The sequence below is a fragment of the Phaseolus vulgaris genome, chromosome 10 (assembly GCF_000499845.2).
Source record: "Phaseolus vulgaris cultivar G19833 chromosome 10, P. vulgaris v2.0, whole genome shotgun sequence".
NCBI lineage: Eukaryota > Viridiplantae > Streptophyta > Magnoliopsida > Fabales > Fabaceae > Phaseolus > Phaseolus vulgaris.
Window position 1 is genome coordinate 619443 of NC_023750.2, and position 13193 is coordinate 632635.

Genomic DNA, 13193 nt, shown 5'->3' on the forward strand with positions numbered 1-13193 from the left:
ACCTAAGAAAACAACTATAATAGACTTCTCAAATTCACATGTTCTCCATAATAAAGCACTAATATTATTTATTACTCCAAATTTTGGTCTAAGTGGGTGTTTGTGGTGTATGGTTAGTGTCTCGATTGAAAAATTAAAATTATATTACTTTAATTCGTTGTAAGTGGAGTAATTTTTGTCTATGTTAGTAGAGTTGGAGGATTTAGAGTAATCCATATTTTGATAAAAAAATAATCAAGCTATTATTGTTTATTCAACAACATTAATCATTATTAGGATTAGTTAAAATATTATTCAAACAATAATAACAAGTAGTCATGATGCATCATCAATCATGTTGAATATCATTCAAAAATTGATGATAAAAGAAGTAGGAAATGATCTTTTTGTTCTTCAACATTTACTTCAACCTGGTTTTCTTCTTCAACATGGTCTTCAAGGTTTTCTTCATCTATTGTTGACAAAAACGAAATTATGATAACTATTATTTTCAAAATGATAAGGAAGTTAGAGATGTAAACTAATCCAACAATAAAAATCTAAATTTATGACTCATTATTTATCAATAATTAATATTTAATATCAAGTTACATTACATACAATTGCATATTTCAATTTTAAATTGTATAATGAAGGAATGTTAAAGCACTGCATGTGAGTCTAAATATTCCACTTCATAATGGGTTATGACGAGAAGGGTTAGTATGACATGTAGATGAGCTAAATCAGTTTATATTAATATTTCCAAAAGTTACCTTTTTATTTAATTGTTACAAACTTTATTTTCAAAGTTCTTCATCCATCCTTTTCAAATATGCCATAAAATGCTTGGCTAATTACTAACATTTTGCTAAAGAATTCGTAAATACTATAATAGCATTTGTTGTTAGTTTTCTACAATGAATTAAAGGTCTTGAATAAAAGAAACGAACAAAATAAAAGAAAAAATTAAAGGAAAGAACATATGTTTGGAAACTAGAGTAAGTTTTATGGTGTAAAAATTGTTCAATTTGATAAAGTAACTCATCAGAACACATGGAAATAAAATCTTCAATCAAATAAGAAATAGGAAAAGACATATCACGAAGATAAATTAAAGAATATAAACATGTAATAAGAAATACTCCCGCTCTTGCATGACAAAAGAAAAATAAAAAAGACATAGGTTAGAATAATTAGTTTTAGCAATTTTCTTCATAATTTTATATGCTTGTTTTCTAGAATAAAGAGACTGTGTTAAGAGAAGTCTCACATTCAATTTTAGGGTGGGAATGTGTGGCACATAAATGCTATATAAGAAAGTTTTCCCTTCATGTAAAATCACACCATTGAAATAGAAAACAAGTTTAATCTGAGTAGCTTTATGAGTTCTGTTATTGGAGTTGTGCTGACTTGGTTGAGTTTTTCTATGTTTTTTTTCATCGGCAAGAAAAAATAAATAAATGTGACCCACTTAAGAGGTGATCCAACCATCATACAGATCACAGGAACATACATGTCTCACTCTAGGCACAACAAACCCCACAATTTTATCACTAACTACCTACACAGCAGCACCAGCCAAAACACCCTACTACTCAAAGCTACTACAAAGCTAGAACCCCTCAAAGACGCCAAAAACCATCCTACCTACCTAAAAACATCATAAGTTTTTCTATGTGGCCTCTCCTTTTCTTGTCTTCTTCGAGCATCAGACAAGAGACCCTCCAAAGGTCCTAGCCATCCACATTAGTGTATACACTTTGTAAGGTAATCACCACCCTACCTTATTCCTCTTCCCATTTACTTGTTTCATGTTCAATGTCTTCCATTGTCTTTTTCCAATCCATTTATTTCAACTTTAGTTCACCCTGGTCTAACCAAGCATGAACCAACCTAAGACATTCTGATCCTAGCTCGACCTAGACTAACCAAGACTCGACCCAAACTAACCTACAGTCAACCCAAATTGATTTGGGTTTGACTTGACTTAGTGCCATCCTGACCTAGTCTAGACCCAACCCATTTCAACCTGACTTAGGCCCAATCCAATCTATCCTGATTTTGACTCGACCTAACTCAACCTTCTTGAGCTTAGCTTGACCCGGACCTGACCCAATTCATCTTGGACCAAATGCAACTTGACCTTTCTTACCTAGGACCGAACCTGACCTAAGCCTAACTTGACTTGGTTGATTTTGGACCTAAGACAACATGGCTTGACCTTGGTGTAGCCCGACTCAACTTCACTCAAGCTTGACTAAAGGTGGGCTATATAATAGTTGGACCTGTCTAAACCTAACTCGACATTGCCAAAGTCTGACTGAGGCTTGACTTGACTCAACATGAAGTGGACCTAAACCTAAACGAACGAAACCATGCCCACTTGAACTCAATATGACTCAGTTTGACCCAATCTAACCAACTTAATTATTTTAATGAATGATTATATATCCATATATATATTTACCTTCCTGATCTGGTTGAGCAGCATCTTCAGGAGATGTCTCCTTGTATGTGTATCTGAAGGAGTAGTAGGCATAAACTAGGAGGAGGGCAGCGTTCAATATGGCCAACATGAGATAGAATCTGTCTAAATGGCTAGTGTTGATACTCTCCTTTAACCAACTGCCACCCAAAGCTAAGACGAGTGGAATAAGGAGGAGTTTGCCAATACCATTCACCAATTCGATATACGAATCCACAAAGCTCCACATTGATTTTGCTACGTGGGCATGAAATAATTTCTTTAACCCCCCTTCAACAAGTGCGTCCGTCATTCCCAACAATATAAACTGCGGAACTAGGGCTGCCATTTTCACTTCTTTGTTCTGATTTAATATCCAAAACAATCTATGAAGCTCCACCTTCCGTGCTACGAAGCAGCAAATTACGGCACACACCATTCCAAAACCAATCCTTATAATCGAAGTTGTCACTACAAATGTTTTCGTCGTAGAATATGTGGTTCTCATACTTAGCAAGCAGGCCATGATCAAAAAGCAGATGAATCTCGACACTTTTTCTGCGGCAACTTTGATCAAAAAGAGTTTAGAGATATCATAGCCTTGGGTAGTTGTCATGCTGCCTGCTTGTGCGACAAAGAAAGTGTTCCCAGTAGCCACGAGTAAACTGTAAGCAAAGAAGGAAAAGCACAGGTAGTTCATAGGAACAAGGCTCTTCACTTCCCTCACCTCCTTTACCGAGCAAACCTTCCCATCCCTTTCTTGCGTGTCCAGACTCACATCAGGAACAAGTATAGCTGCTTTGTCCAACCACCTGAAGAGCCGTGGAACTCGTGGCTTTAATCTCACTCCTTTACCATAGACATAACATAAATTGGTCCGCACATTACCTTTCCAGTAATAACCATTCTCTGAGGCTGGATAATCTGATTCTCGTCTGCCACAAGCTGCTTTGCAGATTCTCAAGATCTTTCCTAGATTGCTTTCATCACATACTTGTTCGTGTCTATACTTCGTACTACCAAAGAGGAACAAAAGATAACACCCTCCCATCAGAACTGCTGAATTTCTGAAGATAATATTGTAATCTTGATTGAAAAAGTCAGTAAATACTATTACCACGTATCCAACAACCAATGGAGCTAACAACCACGTACTTTTAAGAATTATACGTATGAGGTCATGCTCATTTTGTTTTCCTGTTCTTCCATCGTTTATTGCGATTTCTTGTCTTGCTTCAAGTATTTCTTCCACCTTATTTTCAAGAAAACTTCCTAAAAGCGTTTGACCACTTTTTCCTGCTGCAAGTAACAATATGGCTGCATAGAGTGCTCCATATGATTCTGAATAAGCTGATATCCATATTAGCATTAAACCCTGCCATTAGAATAAGAGTTTTTTTGTTTTGTCACGTGTTGATTTCTGATAGAAACAGGAACATCAAAGAATATATGATCAGTAATTCGAAAATCTCTAATACACAAGATATTCACTGCTTAGGTAGAGTACAAGATGAATTTAACTCTTGTTCTATTTCTTCTGAAGATTGACGCATGGAAATCTCTGATGTTATCAAGCATTACTCCGATGCAGTAACTCTTTCTCCCATCTTTGGTGACATGGACAACGTCAAACTTCGTCGGATCCTCGTCTCGAATTATCGGACCAAACAAACAAGGAAAAAGAAACAGAGTTTGAGACTTCTTGAAGAGAGAGAGAAAAACACTCTTCTAAAAGATTTCTAACAATAATTCAGTCTAATTCTCCCTACTCTTCTCTCTTCCCAGATTTCGAACTTCTCACTACATGTCCATCATGTCACCTCACTCATTTACTAACTAACTCTTATTCTCTCAACTTGGAGACTACTCTTATTCAGTTTTTTTAGAGTATATTAGGCGCATAAGCATATTGATAGCTAGGAGGTAGGCATAAAAAATTATATATATGCATATATTACCTCGATGGAAGCTGCAGCGCAAATACTGATCATAGTGACGGGACCCGTATATGTTTCTGAGATTAGAGAAGCAAAAATGAACAGTAGTGACGATAGACCATCTTGTAGATTTGTTAAAATAGCACTTCTTCGTAGATCCTCCATCAGACCTGAAACTTTGTAGTAATCCATCATAGTAGAGAACACCGAGAATTCCACAATGCTGTAGCATGCAGCCAAAGCTGAAAAAAGTTAAGGGTGAAAGAGTTAAGTTAAAATTTAGTTTCCATAAACAACACAAATAGTTGCATATACTTTAATGATTACCGCCCATGAAGAGAAGGGTCTTAGAGTTGACTAATAGATGACTGAGTTGATGCAAAAAATTCTTCATTAGAGGAAATGAGAATTTTATTTCTGAACTGTTTTCTTTGAGCGCCATGGAGATGATAGCATGAAACTAGTTACACAACAGAGCTAACAGAACAAATAAACTTATTGAAAGAAAGAGACTTCTTTTATCCAATATCGAAGAATTTGAACAAAGATTTTCAGATGTAGGATAACATATATTCGTATAGCTCAATTTTTGGAAACAAATACAGACATAGGCAAGAAGACAAATCAAAACACATTAAAATTGGCATCGGGTATATTGAGACATGATGTAACTTAAGGTAGAGAACAAGTGTGATCATCGTAGTTCCTTCCTGGTGGATTCTGAGAAAAACAGAGGAAACTGTCATGTTTTTTCTCTTGAGTGGATCATATTCGAGAAAGACGTGTCATCAACTCAGACACACATAAGTAATAAATTCTACACACGTTTAGTCTAAAGAAAAGTATTATTTGTAGATTTTAAAAGTTGACTTAAATATCCTTTTAGTTGACTAAATCTTTCTTTTTTACAGTAGGGCAGCATGGTTACAAAAGTCATGAGACCATTTCCAACCATCATCTAAAGATTTTGGTATATTATGATATATTTAAAAATGATCTAAAGTAACCTTTTAGTTCGATAATATAATGATAACACCAAAAATAAGTTTATTAATATAGGTTCAGTTTAAAAAAAGTTCACTATTTTTCATAATTTTAGGACAATTCTTGAATTGTTTTTATTTATTTAAAATATGATATTTATAAGTGTTTTTTTATCTACAAAAATAAAATAAAATAAAAAAAATCCTTTAAGACATGTTTGAATCCTTGTATAAAAGTACAAAGAAATATCTCTAAACTTGACTTTTGCATTACTTATTGATAATACCTCAATTAAAAACAACCTTAAATATGTCTTACCTAAAATAATCAAAAGTTAACATATCTCAACAAATTACAACTACTACTCTTTAAACCTGCATAGATAGACAATCACAACAACTTTATATAGAACATCACAAGAATCTTCGCAAGTGTTAATTTTTAGTTAACATATATTTATATAAATTATGATATTTTTAACTGTGATTTAAAAAATAAAGATGACAATATTTTTTTATTTTATGCCTCAAATTTCAATTTCAATTTTCCTTCTTTTCAATTTTCGCTCCAAATTTAGTTAAAGAGAAAATACACTCCCTTCCTAATATTTTGAACTCAAATTATCACTACAACTATAATGTCGTGTAACAATAACTTGTGATGACAATCATTCATTCATAAAGTATGATGAATTGTATAACGCAATTGTAAAACTAGTCACGATCAACAATTAGTATATAATTGTAAGAAATTTTGTGATGAAACTATATTGTCGCTAAGTTCCATTAAAAAATGAGTTTGTGCTATGTTAATTATTTAGATTTGATTCGAACGACTAACTAAAATGATTTGATATAATTTTTGTCAATTTCCTTATAGCAAGAATACGGTCTCTTTAAGCATTATAACTTGAGTAATATCATTCTAAAAGTAGATACAAGTTTGTGACACAAACTTAAAAGGAAGGAATGATTACAAGAAATCGAGTTTATGTTAAAGGGTAACAATATCATTCATATCAAGTTAATTATTGTGGAATCTTAATAGATAAAGGAAGGGTGTACATATTGGTCGAATAAAAAACACTACAAAAAAACGTGTATAATGTGGCGGTTATTTTCATAAAAACTAGCGTTTTTAATCGCCGCATTATACGTCTGTGGCGGTATTGTGTATCGCCAGAATTCTTGCCGCCACAAAGTTTAATGTGGCGGTCAAATGAGAACCTTTGTAGCAGACGCCATAGTATGCATTATATAATGTGGCGGTTTTAAGTGTGCAATTGACGTCAGTTATAAATGTCGTAATTTTAAAACTGGGTAAACCAATTCTTACGTAAATAGTGACAGTTTTAACCACTACTTAATACAGTATAGTATGACATTTATAATACACTTTATAATTGATATTAAATATTTAATTTTATTTTTAATATTTATAATAATTTATTTAATTCTATTTTATAATTTGATTTCATAATATTATTTAATTTGATATTATAATTAAACTTTAATTTCATTTTTAATATTTATAATAATTTATTTAATTCTATTTTATAATTTAATTTTATAATATTAATTAATTTGATATTATGTTTCATAATATATATAATTAAGTTATAACATAAACTAATTTCATAATATAATTAAAATTGAGAAATATAATATTCAGATGATTTCATTGATTGAAATAACAAAGTTGATAATATGAAACTAATCCTGTTATACTTTTCTTTCGAGTAAACGTGTCTAGAATTTATTACTTTAGGTGTGAGTTGTCGAAACATGTTTCTCGAATTTATTACTCACATCTCACAATTATGATCCACACACTATTCTCATGAGAAAAACATAGACAATTTCCTCTGTCTTTCTCAGCTTCCACCAGGAAGGAACTACGATAAAAATATCAAGTGGTGAACAAATCACACTTGTCTCTAAAAGTTTATTTATTCTGTTAGCTATGTTGTGTAACTAGTTTCAGACTATTATCACTCATTCTTCTATTCCCGTCAAACTTTCATCTCCATGGCGCTGCAAGAAAACGGTTCAGAAAAAAAATTCTCATTTGCTCTAGTGAAGAACTTTTTGCATCAACTCCGTCATCTATTCGTCAACTCTAAGGCCCTATTCTTCATGGGCGGTAATCATTAAAGTATATGCAACTAATTGTGTTGTTTATGGGAACTAAATTTTAACTTAACTCTTTCACCCTTAACTTTTTTTCAGCTTTGGCTGCAAGCTACATCATTGTGGAATTCTCGGTGTTCTCTACTATGATGGATTACTACGAAGAATCAGTGATGGTAGAGGATCTAGGAAGAAGTGCTATTTTAAGAAATCTACAAGATGGTCTATCGTCACTCCTGTTCATTTTTGTTTCTCTAATCTCAGAAGCATATACGGGTCCCGTCACTATGATCAGTATTTGCGCTGCAGCTTCGATCGAGGTAGTATATGCATATACTCTAAAAAAATTGAAAGGCTCATAACAGGGCAAGTTTACATTAAGGGAAAAAGAGTAGTCTCCAAGTTGAGAGAATAAGATTTAGTTAGTAAATGAGTGAGGTGTTATGATGGACATGTAGTGAGAAGTTCGATATTTGGGAAGAGAGAAGAGTAGGGAGAATTAGACTGAATTATTGTTAGAAATCTTTTAGAAGAGTACTTTTCTCTCTCTTTTCAAGAAGTCTCAAACTCTGTTTCTTTTTTCTTGTTTGTAGAGTCACCCAAACTCACTGAGCTTTTGAATTACTAATAATATATATAGCCTCTGGTATTCCTTTTTCTGCATGTTACTAATAATAAACTGGTTAGGCAATGGTTTGTTAGATGGAAGGGAAAGAACCTTGTTCCTATGATCTACATGGAGGATGAAGCTCCGTTGCATACTCAGTTTCCTGATATTAGCCTTGAGGACAAGGCTGCTATCTCAGGGAAGGAAATTATAAGACACCTATGCATCAACAAGATGGTTATGCATTTAATATACTTGGGAAAAATGAAAGACCCAAAATATGACAAGGGTATCCTAGGAGAAAGAGAATGAGACACACTAGTAGAGAGAATGAGTTAGTTAGTGGAAATCAGTTAGAAGAGTATTGTACTCTTTTGAAAGAGTTTTAGACTCTTTTTCTTTTTCGTATATCTCACTGGATTCTCGAATTGCTAATTATATATTCTTTGATATTCCTTTTTCTATCAGTAATCAACACGTGACAAAACAAAAAAACTCTTATTCTAATGACAGGGTTTAATGCTAATATGGATATCAGCTTATTCAGAATCATCTGGTGCACTCTATGCAGCCATATTGTTCCTTACAATAGGGAAAAGTGGTCAAACGCTTTTAGACAGTTTTCTTGAAAATAAGGTGGAAGAGATATTTGAAGCAAGAGAAAAAATCGAAATAAAAGATGGAAGCACAGAAAAACAAAATGAGCTTGACCTCATACGTATAATTCTTACAAATACGTGGTTGTTAGCTCCATTGGCTGTTGGATACGTGGTAATAGTATTTACTGACTTTTTCAATCAAGATTACGATATTATCTTCAGAAATTCAGCAGTTCTGATGGGAGGGTGTTATCTTTTGTTCCTCTTTGGTAGTACGAAGTATAGACACGAACAAGTATGTGATGAAAGCAATCTAGGAAAGATCTTGAGAATCTGCAAAGCAGCTTGTGGCAGACGAGAATCAGATTATCCAGCCTCAGAGAATGGTTATTACTGGAAGGGTAATGTGCGGACCAATTTATGTTATGTCTACGGTAAAGGAGTGAGATTAAAGCCACGAGTTCCACGGCTCTTCAGGTGGTTGGACAAAGCAGCTATACTTGTTCCTGATGTGAGTCTGGACACACAAGAAAGGGATGGGAAGGTTTGCTCGGTAAAGGAGGTGAGGGAAGTGAAGAACCTTGTTCCTATGAACTACCTGTGCTTTTCCTTCTTTGCTTACAGTTTACTCGTGGCTACTGGCAACACTTTTTTTGTTGCACAAGCAAGCAGCATGACAACTACCAATGGCTATGATATCTCTAAACTCTTTTTGATCGAGGTTGCCGCGGAAAAAGTGTCGCGATTCATCTGCTTTTTGATCATGGTCGGCTTGCGTAGTATGAGAACCACACATTCTACGTCGAAAACATTTGTAGTGACGACTTCGATTATAAGGATTGGTTTTGGAATGGTGTGTGCCGTAATTTGCTGCTTCGTAGCACGGAAGGTGGAGCTTCATAGATTGTCTTGGATATTAAATCAGACCAAAGAACTGAAAATCGCAGCCCTATATCCGCAGTTTATATTGTTGGGAATGACGGAGGCACTTGTTGAAGGGGGATTAAAGAAATTATTTCATGCCCACGTAGCAAAATCAATGTGGAGTTTTGTGGATTCGTATATTGAATTGGTGAATGGTATTGGCAAACTCCTCCTTATTCCACTCGTCTTAATGTTCCGTGGCAGTTGGTTCAAGAAGACTATCGACACTAGCCATTTAGACAGGTTCTATCTGATGTTGGGAATATTGAATGCTGCGCTCCTTCTAGTTTGTGGCTACTACTCCTTCAGATACACATACAAGGAGACATCTCCAGAAGATGCTGCTCAACCCGATCAGGAAGGTATATGTATATATATATATATATATATATATATATATATATATATATATATATATATGGATAAATAATCATTCATTAAAATACATATTGATATTTAATTTTTTTTACCATCAAGAAAAGTTGTGTGGAGGCGGGTAAGGAGGAGTCTAGTTTAAACATAGTCAGGTTGGGATGAGATGATGTCAAACTATCTCGAATTAAGTCGAACTACACTAAGCTAAATCTGGTTCGGTCCAAGTTAGCTTGAGTTAGATCTAGTTGGTCCTAGATTAGTATGAGCGAGTAAAAACATATACTTCACACACTTTAATAAATTAATATTTTATTCATTTAAATTTTATTTTTTAATTAAAAATATTATTATAAATGTTAAATATATTTTTTTTTACTGCGTTTATGATTTCAAGGAAACTTTTCTCTTAATACAATCAAGAAAAGTTCGTATAATATAAAATTAGAATATTCTATTAGTTTTGTTTAAATTTAGTGAATGGTTTAGGTAAGTAAGCATATATTTGATATGTAATAATTGTGTGTTTATTAAAAGGAAAAATTAACATTAATATATTAATATGTAATTAATCTTTATAAATAGGTAGGTTAGAATGTGGATTTAGAATAAATATAAGTAGAGTTAGGATAGGTCAATTGCATATTAACCTTAAATTTTTCTTTAATAGGCACACATATCCTCAATTATCTCAACTATTAACTGAATTCAAGCAAAACTAATGGAATTACAAAATTTGTAGAAGACATTTTTTTCATATATATGCAAAACTAACATACCTAAAACTTATTGTTCTTTTGTTTGTGTGGAGGCGGGTCAGGTTGAGTTTAGTTTAAGTCAAGTGAGGTTGGAATGGGATGACCTCAACCATTGTTGAACTCAGTCGAACTACACTGGGCCGAATCTGGTTCGATCTAAGTTTGGTCGACCCCATATTAGCACTTGATTTGGACCTAGTTGGTCCTAGATTAGTATGAGCGAGGTTAGGTCGAGCCTATGTCAAGTTTGATTGATTCAAGACCATGATAAGTTGGTTAGGTTGGGCCCAAGTCAACCTGAGTCATATTGAGTTCAAGTCGGCATAGTTGTGTTTGTTTAGGGAGTTGGACCAACCCACTTCATGTTGAGTCAAGTAAAGCCTCAGTTAGACTTTGGCAACATCAGGTTAGGTTTAGACGGATCCAACCATTGTATAACCCACCTTCAGTCAGGCTTGGGTCAAGCTGAGTCAGGCTAGACCAAGGTTAAGCCATGTTGTCTTGGGTCCAAGATCAACCAAGTCGAGTTAGGCTTAGGTCAGGTTAGGTCGGTATGAAAGGTCAAGTTGCGTTTGGCCCAACTTGAGTTGGATTAGGCCTGGGTCAAGCTCAATTGGGCTGAGCCAAGGTCAGGCCAAGTTGTCTTGACCCTAAGACTAACCGAGTCAATTAGGCTTAGGTTAGGCTTGATAAGGCCCAAATTAGGAAATGTTAGGTCAGGTTAGGCCCAAGTTATGCAATGTTAGGTCAGGCCAAGCCTAAATCAAGTTGGGTCAAGCTAATTAAGCTCAAGAAGGTTGGGTTAGGTTGAGTTAAAATCAGGATAGGTTGGATTGGGCCTAAGTCAGGTTGAAATGGGTTGGGTTTAGACTAGGTCAAGATGGCACTAAGTCAGGTTGAACCTAAATCAATTTGGGTTGACTCTAAGTCGGTTTGGGTCGAGTCTTGGCCAGTCTAGGCTGAGTTAGGGTGAGAATGTCTTAGGTTGGGTCATGCTTGGTTAGGACAGGGTGAACTAAAGTTACAATAAATGGATTGGAAAAAGACAATGGAAGACATTAAACATGAAACAAGTAAATGGGAAGAGTAGTAAGGTAGGGTGGTGATTACCTTACAAAGTGTACACACCAATGTGGATGTCTAGGACCTTTGGAGGGTCTCTTGTCTCATGCTCAAAGAAGACAAAAAAAGGAGATGCCACATAGAAAATTCAACTAACACAACTCGCATAAAAGAACTCAAAAAGCTATTCAAACTAAACTTGTTTTCTATTTCAAAGGTGTGATTTTACATGAAAGGGAGACTTTCTTATATAGCCTTTATGTGACACACATTCCCATCCTAAAAGTGAATGTAAGACTTTTCTTAACACATAGTCTCTCTATTCAAGAAAACAAGCATATAAAACTATGAAGAAAATTGCTAAAATGAACTATTCTAATATATGCCTTTTTTTATTTTTCTTTTGTAATGTAAAAGTAGAAGAATTTCTTATTACGTGTTTATATTCTTTAATTTATCTACTTAATATGTATTTTCCTATTTCTTATTTGATTGAAGACATCATTTGCAACTAATGAGTTACTTTATCAAGTTGAACAATCTTTACACAATAGAACTTACTCTAATTTACAAACGTATGTTCTTTCCTTTAATTTTTTTGCTTTTATTTTGTTAGTTTATTTTATTCAAAACCTTTAATTCATTGTAGAAAACTAACAACAAATGCTATTATAGTATTTACGATTTCTTTAGCCAAAGTTAGTCGTTAGGCATGCATTTTATGACATGAATTTGAAAAGGATGGATGAAGAACTTTGAAAATAAAGTTTGTAGAAGTTAAATAAAAAGGTACTTTTTGGGAATATTAATATGAACTGATTTGGCTTATCTACATGTCATACTAATCTTTATCGTCATAACCTATTATGAAGTGGAATATTTGGACTCACATGCAGTGCTTTAACATTCCTTCGTTATACAACTTAAAATTGAAATATGTAATTTTGTTTTAATGTAACTTGACATTAAATATTAATTATTGATAAATAATGAGTCATGTAGATTTTTATTACTGAATTAGTTTACATCTCTAACTTCCTTATCATTTTGAAAATAATAGTTATCATAATTCCGTTTTTTGTCAACAATAGATGAAGAAAACCCTGAAGGCCATGTTGAAGAAGAAGAGAACCAGGTTGAAGCAAATGTTGAAGAACAAGAAGATCATCTAGGCCATTTTGAAGAAGAAGACCAGGTTGAAGAAAATGTTTAAGAACAAAAAGATCATCTAGGCCATGTTGAAGAAGAAGAGGAGCATCTCCTACATTTTTATGATGAATCTTTGAATGATATTCAACATCATCAATGATGCATCATGACTACTTGTTATTATTGTGCAAATAATATTTTAACTAATCATGATAATGATTATTTC

General features: G+C 33.7%; 2 protein-coding genes across 2 annotated transcripts; one reads left to right on the plus strand and one right to left on the minus strand.

The window, feature by feature from the left end:
* Nucleotides 1–222: 222 nt before the first annotated feature.
* LOC137819006 (protein NRT1/ PTR FAMILY 5.5-like) lies at nt 223–4085 on the minus strand. Its single transcript, XM_068622702.1, has 2 exons — nt 2450–4085; nt 223–451 (listed from the first exon to the last, which is right to left on the minus strand). The coding sequence occupies exons 1-2, from the start codon at nt 3813–3815 to the stop codon at nt 345–347; spliced, it is 1473 nt and encodes a 490-aa protein (XP_068478803.1). The 5' UTR covers nt 3816–4085; the 3' UTR covers nt 223–344.
* Nucleotides 4086–8592: 4507 nt separating this feature from the next.
* Nucleotides 8593–13031, plus strand: LOC137819071 (protein NRT1/ PTR FAMILY 5.5-like). Its single transcript, XM_068622810.1, has 2 exons — nt 8593–9988; nt 12910–13031. The coding sequence occupies exons 1-2, from the start codon at nt 8623–8625 to the stop codon at nt 13029–13031; spliced, it is 1488 nt and encodes a 495-aa protein (XP_068478911.1). The 5' UTR covers nt 8593–8622.
* Nucleotides 13032–13193: the final 162 nt, after the last annotated feature.

Bases quoted from the DNA above. Each gene is read 5' to 3' on its own strand.
- LOC137819071 (XM_068622810.1), top strand. From the start codon at position 8,623: ATGCTAATATGGATATCAGCTTATTCAGAATCATCTGGTGCACTCTAT. The intron at 9,989-12,909 runs GTATATGTATAT...TGTCAACAATAG, and splicing joins TGCTCAACCCGATCAGGAAG to ATGAAGAAAACCCTGAAGGC.
- LOC137819006 (XM_068622702.1), bottom strand. From the start codon at position 3,815: ATGCTAATATGGATATCAGCTTATTCAGAATCATATGGAGCACTCTAT. The intron at 452-2,449 runs GTAAATATATAT...TGTCAACAATAG, and splicing joins TGCTCAACCAGATCAGGAAG to ATGAAGAAAACCTTGAAGAC.